Here is a 15,177-nt window from a genome sequence, read left to right as displayed (position 1 = left end):
GGGGGCCTGCATCAATTAATTGACTACACATTTGTGAAATCACATCCTCAGTGTTTGCTACAAAGGAGAGGTGCATGGTGCCAGCAACGACCATGAACAGGAACTCTGACCCTGCCATTGGGGTCTGTGACATCAATTGATGACATGAGAGAGGAACAGAGGGCTGGAAGCCAACCCCTTAACCTGACCACATATTTATTTGGGCAGCACCAGAGAGGCTCTCTAGCTATAAGTAGCCCTGGGCTCCCTGGGCTCCTGAGTTCAGCTCCTAAATTGCTCACCATTCACTAAGCTGAAAACTCAAAGCAAAATAAACCATGAGGCTGTCCCTGAGTGTCCTGCTGGTCACTCTGGCTCTTTGCTGCTATGAGGGTGAGTATCATTACTCATCAGACAGGCACCAGCCCTGGTGAGTACCCTTCTCTGAGCTAGGTGAACCTAAGTGGCTTTTCTCTTTTTCTTCTACTTGTGAACTAGTCCCCAACCCCTTCTCCCAACCTCAGGGCTTGTTTTATCAGTTCCCAACACTCTAGAGTTTTACAAGAAATTGTTGCAGGCAAATTTTAAGAGTTTTCCATGGGAGCCTCCTCATTTGTGATCTGTGTTTCAGAAGCAAGAGGAGAAAGATTTAGGTTTGATACATGGCTCTGCCACTTACCAGTGTTTTGAGCTTGAGCAAGATGCTTAATATCTTCTCATCCTTGGATTTGGCAGATACCACAAGAGTAGCTACAGCAATGGATGAGATTAAGTCTGTTAAGGGTCTAACTTTTGTCTACTAGTTCCCAGACATTCCCCTTCCCAGAGTTTTTCAGGTGCCAGTGTAGTCCACAGCTTTTTAACTCACGGATTCAGACTCATAAAATGTTACAGCTGGAAGGGTTTGGGAGAGTTCTCACTTCCAGAAGAGCCTGTGTTCTCTTAGTCTCTGATCATAAATCTTCAAGGAGGCTCTGATAACAAGCAGCAATCACTACATCTACTAATGAGTAGATCCTCACTGTATCTACCAGTCCTCCTGGTTTTCTAAGAGTGCTACCAGTATTTTGTAATACACCAAGTACACTTGGAGGGGTAGGATTTCTGTTTATCTAGATGAACTGTGGCCATCCATTCACAATATTTTGGCCTGTCTTCTTACCCTTGATATTGACCCAAGTCTTCTTCAGTCTTTCTATTTCATCTGATTAAATGTCCTAGGTCTTTCCCTCTGCTGACTGTGGTATGAACCTCTCAAATTCCTTGCATAGTTTCACATCCAATCAGGGGTCAGGTCAGAACCTAACTACAGTGCGGTTACAAAAACTTGGGGAGATAGAGAATCCACACTAGGAAAAGTGGTCACTTCAGGCCTCCACACAGTTTCATGGGATCAGGAAAAAGCCCCATTCCCTGCCTCTCACCCTCTCTAAGATATTCTGCACATCACTGAACAAATAAGAGAGCCTATCATAGTTTTGTAGATAAGCTTCAAATGTGTTCAAACTGATTACCTAGGAGGTTGTGTTTGTATGCATGTGGTTAGCTTTTTGACCTGTCGGTGTCCAATGACATAATATTATTCTTTAGTCTGAAAGTGGCATATTCCAACATATAAATAATGTGACCTGCTCTTCTCCAGATTACTCTCCCCTTCTCTGCTCTCTGGAAAGATCTGGTTCTACCATTCACTTAAAAAAATGATTACCAAAATCTCCTCTTCTCTGATATCCAAGACAAAAATAAGGCATCACTCTGTTCAGGCAGACTTAATTGTTTGAAATAAAAAGAAAGTAAACTTCTGCACCAGGAAATCTTGTAAAGGAGGGAATGTGCCTTAAAAAGGACAAAAACTGAACTAGGGATCACTAAGTCTATAGTCTAGTCCTGGCTCTGCTGTTTGCTCCCTGCCTGATGTGAGGAAGTCACAGCTTCCAGGGTCAGGCATCATCACTGGCACTATTATGCCATGAGATCCTAAAACCTCTTGGGTTCCTGTCTAGTTCTGACTTCAGGGAGCCACGGGAAAATGTGATTTTCCTTACATAGGTTGTATATCTTTTTCTTCCCCAGGCAATGCATTCACCTGTCCAGGCTTTGCACTTGAATTGAAGAGCTTCCTCGTTCTAGACACAGCTAGCTACAAGACTATACTTCGGATACTATGTGACCCACCTCAAGAAGTCATTCAGGCCAAGTTGAAAGTGAAGAACTGCACAGATGATATATCCCTTGAGAACAGAATGCTAATTGCAAGGACAATGGTAATTCCTTTCTTCTTTGTGCATAGAGACTTCTGCTCAGCTGAGCAGCCAGGAAGGCAGTCAGGGTGCTGCTCCACTGGGGACACAGGTGGTGGAGGTACCTGTCTCCCTTCGCTGTGATAGGCTTAAAGATGGCCACAGGGCAGATGACGTTATACCTGGGGAGCTACACTGAGGCTGCAAGGAGCTCTGGGCACATTCCTCCTTCTTAGGCCACTTCCCTGGGCTCTAGGTTCCCCAAAGTGTCCTGAGGAGGACAAGCAGTGATGTCGAAGGGCCAAAGCCTGGCGGCCTTCTTATCAGGGAGCTCTACTGTGGGCGAGCTCCCCCTTCAGATTGGACACAGTCACAGGGGAATCCCATGGAGGTCTTGGGGTTGAACAGAGAGACAGCTGGAAGAGAGGAAACCCAGCCCTCTGTCAGCATGAAGAGCAGCCGGCTGGGCATTCTGTCAGCTGCTGCAGAGCCAAGGCCTACCCTCCATACCTCAGCCCACTTCACCACTCCCTGCCTACTATTCTCTCCCTTATTATGCCCATGTCCAGAGACCCTCCTTCCTCTGTCTCCTATAGCCACCTGTGAGGGTGAAAAACACTTCAATTACATCTTTGTCGAGAAATCAGATATTTAACAGTGCCTCTCAGCCCATCAGGTGCTGGCTTTGGGTCATGAGATTCAGTCACAAATGTCACAGGGGCTGAGTTGAATTTCCACACCATGACCCTGGGACTCTCCTGAAAGCCATATTCCCCAAATCCCCTCCCATCTTTTTTCTAGTCTCTCACTCTCATATCCCCACTGCAATGAAAATTTAGAGTCCTCTGCCTTGAGATAGTAGAGAAAAAACTCCCAGGCTGCTCCTCCTTGCATTAGAAACCTGGGTCTTACTCTTGGTTCATCTCAGGATTTATTTGCCAGACTATGGAAATAGATTGTTCCTGAACTGCATGGCTTGTTGTAATTGTGTCAGATGTATTTAGCTTACCATCCTCTCTGGTTTCCTGTCTTGTGCCCATTCTACTTGCCTTTTGTTGGTCAAAACTTCACTGACAAGTTTTTGTGAGTGACAGTCTGTGTTAAGATGTCCTCCCCAGGAGCAGCATGACTGATCTCTCTTTCTTTATCTATTTCAGGTGAGAATCATGGAGTCCTGTATATAACGAATCTTACGTACTAGTATCCCTGTCTCCCAATGGTCACCTGATCTTGTAGAAAATGTAAAGGTTTCAACATCTTGCTTCAATAAATCACTCTCCCTGCACTACTCTATTTGTCTTCTTATTACTCCACAGTCTCCAGCCTTGAGTTGGGGTGGTCTTTGTCATGAAGTGCCCATTGGGTGCTGTCAACAGTAAATTTCAGAGACCTAATGTCCAGTTACTCATGGCAGCCTGAAGAGCAGGACCACAAGAGGGAATATTTGCTCAGGAATAATCCTGCACCACTTTATAGATTTCCCACTCACATGGCCATGATCGTAAATGAGGTTTCAGAATGATGCACAATTAAAATGTTACTGCTGTAGTTTTGTATGAGGGATACCCACAGCTTGTCTGGTCAGTCACACGGTTCTCAACCAGGAGCATCTCTACTATTGTGTCCTTATCACAACCACAACCAACCTGCTTGGTCCTCACAACTTCACTCTGATTTCAATCCTATGATTCTCTGGTACAATTTGTTTTCCGTCTCCTTCTCAGTTTTTAGTGCATCTCCAGGGTTCACCCTTTAGTTAACTCTTTTTGACTCTGCACATGCACATTGCTCTGTGACCTCTAGACCACTCATCAACACCTCAGGCTAATGCTTTTTCCCTCATATTTTCCTGAGAGCTCCAGAAACAGCATCCAGCTGCCATCTGGACAACTTCATTCAAGACTCCACAGTTTCTTCAGGATAAATGTATGAAGTTGTATATACTGCCTTGCTACCTGCTCTTCCTTCCACAAGCCCCGCGTTCTACTTAAGGCCCCAAGACATGAGGCACCTGATGCGGAAAATCTGGATTAATTTCCAGTGACTGCTGCAAAACACTACCACACACTTGGTGGTTTACACCAATTATTTTCTCAAGTTGGGATGACAGCGGCCCAAAATCTGTAACACTTTGCAGAAATCATTGTGTCGGAAGGGCCACACTCCTGGAAGGTTGAGGTGAAAATCTATTTATGGCTACTTACAGTTTTAATGGCTGGAAATCATCATTCCTTGTCTTGTGTCCCCTCACTCTGATCTCTGCTCTATGAGGTCACACTGCCTTCTCTTTTCCATGCCTGTCAATCTTCCTCTGTCTCCCTTATATAAAATATATGGGTTTTCATGGCACCTGGGTGGCTCAGATAGTTAAGTATCTGCCTTCAGCTCAGGTAGTGGTCTTGGAGTCCTGGAATCAAGCCCAGTTTCAGGCTCCCTGCACAGCAGGGGTTCTGCTTCTCCCTCTCCTTCACCCATCCTCCTACTCATGCTCTCAGTCATTCTCTCTCTCTCATAAATAAATTCTTTTTTTTTAAAGATTTATTTTTATTTATTTATGATAGACATGGAGAGAGAGAGAGAGAGAGAGAGAGGCAGAGACACAGGCAGAGGGAGAAGCAGGCTCCACGCTGGGAGCCCGATGTGGGACTCGATCCCAGGACTCCAGGATTGCGCCCTGGGCCAAAGGCAGGCACGAAACCGCTGAGCCACCCAGGGATCCCATAAATTCTTTAAAATAGATTCGATTGCATTTAGAGGATAATCCCCAAAATTCAGGATAACCTGTCCATGTCAGAATCTAGTTTTATCACATGGACAAAATCTTTTTCTACCATGAAGGGTAACATTGCAAGTTGCAGACATTAAGATGTGGGTGTCTTTTGGAGAAACTTGATAAGTTTAACACAATCACCTTCCCCACTGACCTCTAAAATTTCACTGAGTTCTGCCCCCTCCAATCCCACAGTCTCACTCTGAGCTTCCCCTCCCAACCTTCCCCACAGCTGTTATCACAGTCCAGTCCTATCCTGCCCAGCTTGGGTCAAAGTCACCTACAAGGTTCCCTGAACTCTCTGGTACCTTTCCTGCAATACCTCCTCCTCATCAATGCTAAAGTGACCTTCTCACCTAACTATGAATCTGACCTCACTCCTAGAACCATGAATTACAAAAAGTTATGTGTTTCCAAACCTTTTCAGTAAGAGGACACTTTCAATCTTAAACCCAACTCTAAAATTGGGATCCCTGGGTGGCTCAGTGGTTTGGCGCCTGCCTTCGGCCCAGAGCGCGAGTCCTGGGATCGAGTCCCGCGTCGGGCTCCTGGCATGGAGCCTGCTTCTCCCTCTGCCTGTGTCTCTGCCTCTCTCTCTCTATATCTATCATGAATAAATAAATAAAATCTTTTAAATAAATAAATAAAATAAAATAAAATAAAATAAAATTATAGTCAGCAATTGATACTACCTCTTGACAGAGAAACAGAAGGTGACAGCTATCTACCATTATCAATTATTAGCAATGCCTTAATAATAAATATGTATTTAACATATCAGGGAATATGTACACTCAAACTGGCCCCCTTTTATGAAATACATCCCGTATTCAGCCTACACACTATGTGCAGCGGGCACAAGGATTATGGATCTCTTGCAAACCCTGAGATACTCAGACTGCAGATAACTGCTGGGAGGAGCAAGGCCCATCATTTACACTATACACAAGGACATCCATGGCTCCACCCCTGGGCAGCCCCTCAGCCTCTCTCCCTGATCACAGGGACTCTATACTCAGCCACAGTCATCTACATACCATTCCCTCATGTATCCTACTCAGTCACACTACCTCAGTACCAGGACAGGTGGGGTTCTCTTTGCCTCTAATATCTTCCCTGAATAGGACAGCCTACCATCTCACCTGTAAAGTCTATTTCATGTCTCCTCCTCTGGGAAGCTTTCTCTGAGTCACACACCCTAAAACAAATCTTTATACACAGACACATATTTCACCCTCAGGAACATGCACACAGATACACAGTTTTACAATCACACACAGACAAACCCAGAGACACTCATACACTGACAAACACACACACACATACACGCCCATTCTTTCATTATCATTTTGCCTTTCTGTGATAGAATATTCCTATGTCAGAGTTGTTTGCAGTAATTTAATAATATATAACAACAAATTTCTATCACTATTGTTGTCTCTAAAATACTAGCATTTATATTCATTGAGCAGTCTTATGGGCTGGTCATTACCCGAAAAGTTCACATGTTCTCTCACTTATCCCGACTGGTAGCCAGGAAGGTAAAAGATTATTACTACCATTGAATGTGGAGATGAAAAATGTCTTCCTCATGTTCCTCTACGCTGCCTCTGTGTTGGAACCAACTGTGAAGATTTCAAAAGCAGCTGATGCTTAGACTGGTCCCATTTCTGCCAGGACAAACATACAGATATCTCTGCAGGTAGAACCCATTAAGTCCTCATTTCTTCATCTCCAACCCCTTTAGGTGCCAGCAGCCCAGTGACTGGGGAACATGTGCCACCTGTTGACAAGTGGAGGAGGACAAGATTCTCCATAAGATTCAGAGAACCCCCAGCATCACCATGGTGATCACCTTGACCTTACTATTTTTATTTAAGTAGTCTCTGCACCCAACATGGGGCTCAGACTCTAGATCAGGAGATGAAGAGTCCCATGCTCTTCCCATTGAGCAGCTAGCCACCCAGGGCCTAAGACTTTTCCTTAGCTATTTCTGTAAACCTTCAAGCCCAATAATTTCAGGGTATTCATTAGTTTCACTGTTATAAAAGTAACAAACTTAGGGATTCATGAAGGACATTTTCCTTCATGAGCTGCTCCTAGAGAATGTGAGGTAAGATAAAGCAGGACTGCAAAGGCTGGGGCTGAGAGGAGAAATGTTCACAGAGTGATTGTTTACTATGTGCAGTTTCTGACTGAGTTCACCTCTGCAAATGGGTAGCCGTGACAACACTGGGAATGTACTTAATGCAGTAGAACTGTACATTTAAATATGGTTTAAGTGGTAAATGTTATCTTCTGTATATATTACCAAACACCAACACATACACACTGGTGTGCACGCAAAACACACATACTCCATAGGCTATAGCTCTCTGAGGCAGCAGAAAGAGAACTATATGGAGGAGGACCTGTAATTCAATCTCCATTGGACATAATCCTCCACTGTTGCTAACACCTCAACCTAAATTACGTCTGGTGTCAACTCACTGTTTGATTTGCTTCCTGGATTTTTCTATGTTGACATAAACCTATTTTTCTAGAAACTCTGGATCTAAGGCACAACAGTGAATAACCAAGTATGAAGGATGGATGTATTCGGAGTTTCTCGATTTTGACTCAGGCCTCTAACTGTTCCCAGATTAATACTCTCTGCCCGGGGACTCCTCCTCCAATGGCTTCTCCCTACATACATCTTACTCCCTAGGACAAGGTCAAGACTCTAAACACGAAGCTCTACTTTTGCCATGGCTTATTTCCAGCAAACTTTCAAAGGTTCTCCATGTCCTAGGATATGAAGTCTAATGTCTCCTTTCTGAAATTAGCATATTCAGGCCTGTAAAGTAATCAAAATCTCACACCATTTCACACTTAAGACTTCTCCTTTCTTTCTCTCCTTTGCTACTATTTTTTTTCTCTCCCCACTACTAACCATAATTTCTGACAGAGTTGGGGCCTAAAATGAGGAGAGACAAAAGGACAAGAAACTTCTTAATTGATTCATACTCTTTTGCAATTAGTCCAGATACTGTGAGACAGGCAGCTCTTTCTCCTGAGAATCTTTTCATGGGTCTTCAGAAAGCCCAGATTACCAGGATCTCTTCAATTCCTCAAGACTTAAAAACATTCAGAGTAAAAGAAAGCTCTGGAAAAAATTAAAAATCTGACCACTGAAAAAGAATAATAAGTTGGAAGACAAAGCAAACTGTGGAACAAAAGTAATGTATATGAAGTGGAAAGGATAAAGAACATAAATATGAGAGAAAGCAAAAGCATCTTAAAGCATCAATCCATAACACCCAACTAAAAAGATTCTAGAATGAGACAGACCATGATGGAAAGAAAATTATCAAAGAAAAATCTCAAGAACATTTCCTAGCAATGAAGAATACAAAATTGCATCTCCCACTCACTCTTCACATAAAAACACATTTCTGTGATCCTTTTGAACATCCTCAGAAGAAAGGTATTTCTTTCAGGAGAAAACACTGGGACATATAAAGGAGGAGGGAAAATGGATCCAACACTAGAGGGGAAGACACGAGAGTTAGATTAAAAATTCAGAGGTTACAATCTATAATTGTATATGAATGGAATTCTATATGAAATCAAATATCACTTAAGCAAGAAGATAAATGGAGATTTGCAAAATACAAGTCCTTAAAAGTTTTCTCTCCAGCGAGCTTTTCCTCAGAAACTATGGGAGGTTATGCTTTACCAAAGAGAAGGAATAGATGAGGAAGATAAGACACAGAACTTAGTCAATGCAGGATATAACATAGGTTCTTATGGATGAATCAATAGAGAACGGTTTTATTTTTTAAAAAAGATTTTGTTACTTATTCATTTGAGACACAGAGAGAAGAAGAGACATAGGCAGAGGGAGAAGGAGGCTCCCTAAGGGGAGCCTGATACAGCACTCGACCCCAGGACCCCAGGATCACGACATAAGCCGAAGGCAGACACTCAAGCCCTGAGACACCCAGATGTCCCAAGAACCGATTTAAAGAGTATTGAGAACAGGGGTCTCTGAGTGGCTCAGCAGTTGAGCGCCTCCCTTAGGCCCAGGGTGTGATCCTGGAGACCCAGGATCAAGTCCCACATTGGGCTCCCTGCATGGAGCCTGCTTCTCCCTCTGCCTGTGTCTCTGCCTCTCTCTCTCTCTCTCTCTCTCTGTGTCTCATGAATAAATAAATAAAATCTTTTAAAAATAAAAAAAGTTAAAAAAAAAAGTATTGAGAACATGACAAAACCAGGAGACACAGTGGAAGAAATCATAGACGAGTATGAGACTACATGGTGTGGATAAGAATAGAGACCACTCCAGTGCTTATCATTAGAAACTGTTTTTCAATCGTTTCTTTTTTCAACAGTGTTTCCATATCACTATTTTAAAATGAAAATTTTTGAGATACCACCTCACACCAGTGAGAATGGGGAAAATTAACAAGGCAGGAAACCACAAATGTTGGAGAGGATGCGGAGAAAGGGGAACCCTCTTGCACTGTTGGTGGGAATGTGAACTGGTGCAGCCACTCTGGAAAACTGTGTGGAGGATCCTCAAAGAGTTAAAAATAGACCTGCCCTATGACCCAGCAATTGCACTGCTGGGGATTTACCCCAAAGATACAGATGCAGTGAAACGCCGGGACACCTGCACCCCCATGTTTCTAGCAGCAATGTCCACAATAGCCAAACTGTGGAAGGAGCCTCGGTGTCCATCGAAAGATGATGGATAAAGAAGCTGTGGTCTATGTATACAATGGAATATTCCTCAGCCATTAGAAACGACAAATACCCACCATTTGCTTCGATGTGGATGGAACTGGAGGATATTATGCTGAGTGAAATAAGTCAATCGGAGGAGGACAAATATTATATGGTCTCATTCATTTGGGGAATATAAATAATAGTGAAAAAGAATAAAGGGGAAAGGAGAAAAAATGAGTGGGAAATATCAGAAAGGGAAACAGAACATGAGAGACTCCTAACTCTGGGAAACAAACAAGGGGTGGTAGAAAGGGAGGTGGGCAGGGGGTGGGGGTGACTGGGTGATGGGCACTGAGGGGGGCACTTGATGGGATGAGCACTGGGTGTTATGCTATATGTTGGCAAATTGAACACCAATAAAAAAATAAATTTATAAAAACAAAATTCAAACTTGAATGTGATCTCTTACTAATAGACCTAATAATAAAACATGTAATATAATCATGAAACCTTTGGATAAATACAAAATCTGTCCCCAAAAAACAGTTACACAACAATTAACTAAGCTCCTACTGTTTCACAGCCATCACTCAAAGACCAGAGGTACACAGGCACAACCTTGTGGGAGCATAACAGGAAGGAAGGACCATGAGATAAGGATCCTGGGATGTCAAGAGAGAGCTGCACACAGAGAGCCAAGGAGTTTTGGCAAGGGAGATCCCTAGAGATTTGGGGTCTGGAAAGGGCACAGGATGAGGGCTGTCTTTGATGTACCATTGGGAAGGAATGAGGAGTTAAATCCCAGTGGGACGGAGGGAAGGACCATGGTAGGGGATTCCACAGAGAGCAAAGGCCTTGGCAGAAAACTCAGGGGCTTCCATAGAAATCACCCTGGCATTCACATAGAGCAGTGGTAAGAGTCCGGGTCACAAAAATCCACTTGAGCCTTAACAGGAAAGTCCATAAGGATTACACTAAGGTCAGTAGTATCGACAGCTGTCTCTCAGCCAGAACACCAGTCTCCTTACCTGGCTGCCACCCACAAGCATGGGTTGTTGGTCAACCTACTTGACCTCTCTTATGCCATTGTGTGCATCTGGAGAGAAATGATGTGCTCACCTCACGGGCACCTTGGGGAAGAGGATGCAACCTCCAGCTGAACCATGAGCTGGACCCAGGCAATGGGAGGCTCCTCATCCCCCTCCCTGTTCTTGGAATGTAGGTTCCATTTGCTTGCTGCACTCCCAGAAGCTGCCCAAGCACAATGCCTTGAGATAGTGATATGGTCATGAGACCACCTGAACTTAGGTTGAACCTAGGTGACTGATCACACCTAAGGCCTCTCTGTAATGATCCTGATTCTGGCTGGTAAGTGTAGAAATCTCCATCTTGTGGCTACCCAGGACAGCACTCTAATGTAACTTTACTTGCTCATTCAACCTGCTACATACCAACCCAGAGTGACCTGCCTTTTCTTCAGTCTCTCCCTACCCTCTATGGACAGAGGCTGCGTTCAGATTACACCTGGGAAACTGCAGAAGAGGTTCCGAACCAAGGGAGTGGGACCACACATCTCAGTTTTGTCAGGAGAATCCTGCTTTCTGCTGCTCTCCTGGCCTGCCATCCATTTTGTGACCTCTTTCACACTGTAAGTACCTACTTTGGGCGAATAAATGTCATCATCATCCTGTGGTTGGATTGTTGTTGTCAACATTAAAGGAGGTTTACTCCAGTGCCTTAGGTACATTGAGAGTGCTCTCTTACTGTTTGCCATTCATGTTTTATTGAATTTCGAAAACAGGTAAACACCCATTGCTCCAGGGCTTTGAAAAGATTAGCAAACCAACAGTATGTGGAATATTTTTGACAGAGAATTTCTATGTAAATTATATCTCAATAAATCTCTTCCAAAAAGAAGTCAGAACTGTATGAAGTAAGCATAGATCAAAATTCAGGGCTTTAGGGATCCCTGGGTGGTGCAGCGGTTTAGCGCCTGCCTTTGGCCCAGGGCACGATCCTGGAGACCCGGGATCGAATCCCACGTCGGGCTCCCAGTGCATGGAGCCTGCTTCTCCCTCTGCCTGTGTCTCTGCCCTCTCTCTCTCTCTCACTGTGTGCCTATCATAAATAAATAAATAAATAAATTTTAATAAAAAAATTTTTTTTTAATTTAAAAAAAAAAATTCAGGGCTTTATATTCAAACACAGGACTTTTACTTCAGATGTGCATGACATTTTCTAGATCTTTCAGAGAATGTGATGTTGAATCAAGTTTCCAGTGGTCTCTGATGGTCTTAGAAGTCCTTCAGAGTTTATTATAAGATCTTTCTAAATTTTATTAAATGAATCACTTCCAGCTACAATGTACAGCACACCTGCGTTTTACCCACCCTAACCACAGGACTTATAATAACCCAGGACTATTCCCCGTGTACAAAGACATGCAGCCGTGAAATTTCCACTGCAGTCTTGGTCCATGGCAACTAGTGAGCCTGGTCTAGGAATGGTTTAGAGACTGGGAACAACCAACATCTCACTGCCTTCAAGATGTATCCAAAGCCAGAGTCTCTCCTAATGTTTCTGGCCTAGGTAAGTCCCTTCCTCCCCAAGTTCTAGACTTTGGCATGATCTGAATGAGGAAGAGGTTTACTTCCGAAGAACATGCCTGAGATCGTGGTCCCAACAGCCCTGAGGGGGAGGGGAAGAACTGATTTCATAGAATGAGTGAAAAAAAAGTGGGACATCTTCTCCCCAAACACTGTAAAGTTGATCCATATTAGTACTTACTATTTTTTTAAGATTTTATTTGTTTATTCATGAGAGACACAGAGAGAGAGGCAGAGACACAGGCAGGGGGAGAAGCAGGTTCCATGCAGGGAGCCCAACATGGGACCCGTGGGACCTGATCCCAGGTCTCCAGGATCATGCCCTGGGCTGCAAGCAGGTGCTAAACCGCTGAGCCACCCAGGCTGCCCTAGTACTTACAATTTAAAAACACTTAAAGATCATCTAAATTTCAAACTAACTCTTTCATAGGCTTTGTATCAATGTGTGAAGTATGGGAAGGCCTCAAAAGACCAAAATATTGGTGTCAGTAGATCTCAGGTCCTGCATGAGCCTGAGGACAGGCCAAATATAACTCCCTCTTGCCAAATACTTTCTCTCTCTCTCCATGACACAAGGTATTCAGGGTAAAATCTGTACCTGTACAAATTCACCTGTACATCATGGTTTGTCATATTAGAGGATAAATAAGGGTCACGTAAACATTAAAAATAAAGGTTCCTTCATTCTTCTAGTTTCTGAGCATCATTTGGGGACCTGACCTAAAGCTCCTTTTGGAAAGAGAAAACATCAAGCTAGCTACACATACTTTCTGAGTTTTCAGTTTCTTTCATTTCTCCTGATCAACACTGGCTTGCCAATGAGTCCTTTATGTGCTGAATTAAGTGTTCATTCACCTGAGAATGATCATCATTTGCAACAGAAAAAACATGAAGAATAAAAAAATAGACCTCTTCGTTATGGGCACCATGTACATGATGTGGGATTTGATTTGATTTGATTTGATTTGATTCGATTTGATTTTTTGCTGAGTAAGAAACCTCTGCAGAGACTTGTGTCACAGCAGGTAACAGAGTAAGTCCATAATATCTGGGGCACCTGGGTGACTCCCCATTAAGATTTAGCCAAAAAGTCTCTATTCTCATCACTAAAGTCTTTTGTTTGCCTTTGGAATGGAGATTGGCAGCAATGATCAACTGGGGGAAAATGTACACATAAGAACATCACCTTCTTCTCTATTTCTAGCCTCTCCCTAAACTAATGTTGTTCCTGGAAACTCATGATCTAGCAGAAGGATGGAGAGAAATAAGTTCCAAATAATCCAAATACAAATACTGCATTCACGATTAATCTACTCATTTCTCTGGCTCTCTAATCAATTTCTTTTTCTTTTTGTTACCTTGAGCCTACTTTGTTTCTCATGTTCCTATTGCCCTCAGGTTGTCCCTGCTTCAACTGATGCAGTTTTTCTCTTTCTACAGTATGAGGCCATCCTGTGTCTCTCTTGACACCAAGAGGCACACTGTTTGCTTCCTTATCTTGCCAAATTCGAAGTGCTCCAGAGCCTCTGTATGTGCTCTTCCCCCTTCCTAGAATACTCTTTCCCAAATCTTCCTCTTGATATCGTTGTCCACTCATCCAAGGTTTTATATATATATATTTTATTTTTAAAGATCTTATTTATTTATTTATGAGAGACACACAGAGAGAGGCGGAGACATAGGCAGAGGGAGAAGCAGGCTCTCTGTGGGAGCCCAATGCAGGACTTGATCCCAGGAGTCCGGGATCATGACCTGAGCCAAAGGCAGACGCTCAATCACTGAGCCACCCAGGTGCCCCTCACCCAGGCTTTACAGTTCCCCCTCCTGTAGCCTTCCTGGACCTCTGTTTGGGACACTGCCCCTCGAGGTTGTTTTGTTTTTCTGTACAGCAATCACTTTTTGTGGCAATCATTCAGTTATGGGCTTGTTTTTTGCCTTCCTTATGAGATGTAAGTCCACAGGGTAGAAATCCTGGTGAACCACTGAATCTGGAGTACAGAGCACAAGCCCAGTGCTGGGGGAAGCCGGTGGTTACTGTTGAATAGTCCATGGATGGATGGATGGATGGATGGATGGATGGATGAAACCTCCCATTTATTTATGATTACTTTTTGAAGCCCTAGATAAGCTCTTTACATAATGTCTGTCATCCTTGCAAAACCAGGCATGGTATTATTTCTGCTTATTTTAGAAATGAAGAAAGGGAAGCTTGAAATGAAATGACCAGCAGTTTCACTTGCCCAAGGACACTTCGTGATTATTTGTTGCATCCAAGATTTAAATCCACATCTGCTTGAGATCAGACCTCTACACGGACCCACCATTCAGTACTGCTCTGCCTACGACTTCTTGCTCTACTGCTTCACATCATCCTTTGAATCCATGGGGGGAAAATCTCAAGCAGCTAAAAGAATTCATAGATTTTATAGATAATAGCCTGAACTTATGAAATTGAGTTAATTAAATGAGATATTCTCTTTTTAAGATTTTATTTATTTATTTGACAGAGAGAGAGAGCACAAACAGGAAAAGCTACAGAGGCAGAGGGAGAAACAGGCTCCTGAGCATGCATCCTAACTCAGGATTCAATCTCAGGATCCTGGGATCACGACCTGAACCAAAGACAGACATTTAACCGACTCAACCACCCAGGTGCCCCTAAATGAGATATTCTTTGTAAAAACTGCCTTCAGTGAAAATTAGACATTGTACTTCCCAAAAGTCAAGCACCTTATTAAAATATCTATGGATGAGGGAAGACTGCCCTCCAGAGGACATATGTGGGATTTGATATTTTACTGATGGCAGTTGTAAGATACATACTTAATAGGCTTTTTTAAGAAAATGGCCCAAAGAACCTAAGACACAAAAG

General features: G+C 43.2%; 1 protein-coding gene across 1 annotated transcript; it reads left to right on the top strand.

Moving 5' to 3' along the window:
* Nucleotides 1-213: 213 nt before the first annotated feature.
* Nucleotides 214-3,492, top strand: LOC102151206 (secretoglobin family 1D member 2). The gene is made up of 3 exons (XM_038562516.1): nucleotides 214-372; nucleotides 2,053-2,243; nucleotides 3,377-3,492. The coding sequence occupies exons 1-3, from the start codon at nucleotides 318-320 to the stop codon at nucleotides 3,401-3,403; spliced, it is 273 nt and encodes a 90-aa protein (XP_038418444.1). The 5' UTR covers nucleotides 214-317; the 3' UTR covers nucleotides 3,404-3,492.
* The last annotated feature ends 11,685 nt before the right edge of the window (nucleotides 3,493-15,177 follow it).

This window comes from Canis lupus, chromosome 18 (genome assembly GCF_011100685.1).
Source record: "Canis lupus familiaris isolate Mischka breed German Shepherd chromosome 18, alternate assembly UU_Cfam_GSD_1.0, whole genome shotgun sequence".
Taxonomy (NCBI): Eukaryota; Metazoa; Chordata; class Mammalia; order Carnivora; family Canidae; genus Canis; species Canis lupus.
Note: the sequence above shows the minus strand (reverse complement) of the source record. Positions and strands in the feature narration are given on the sequence as shown.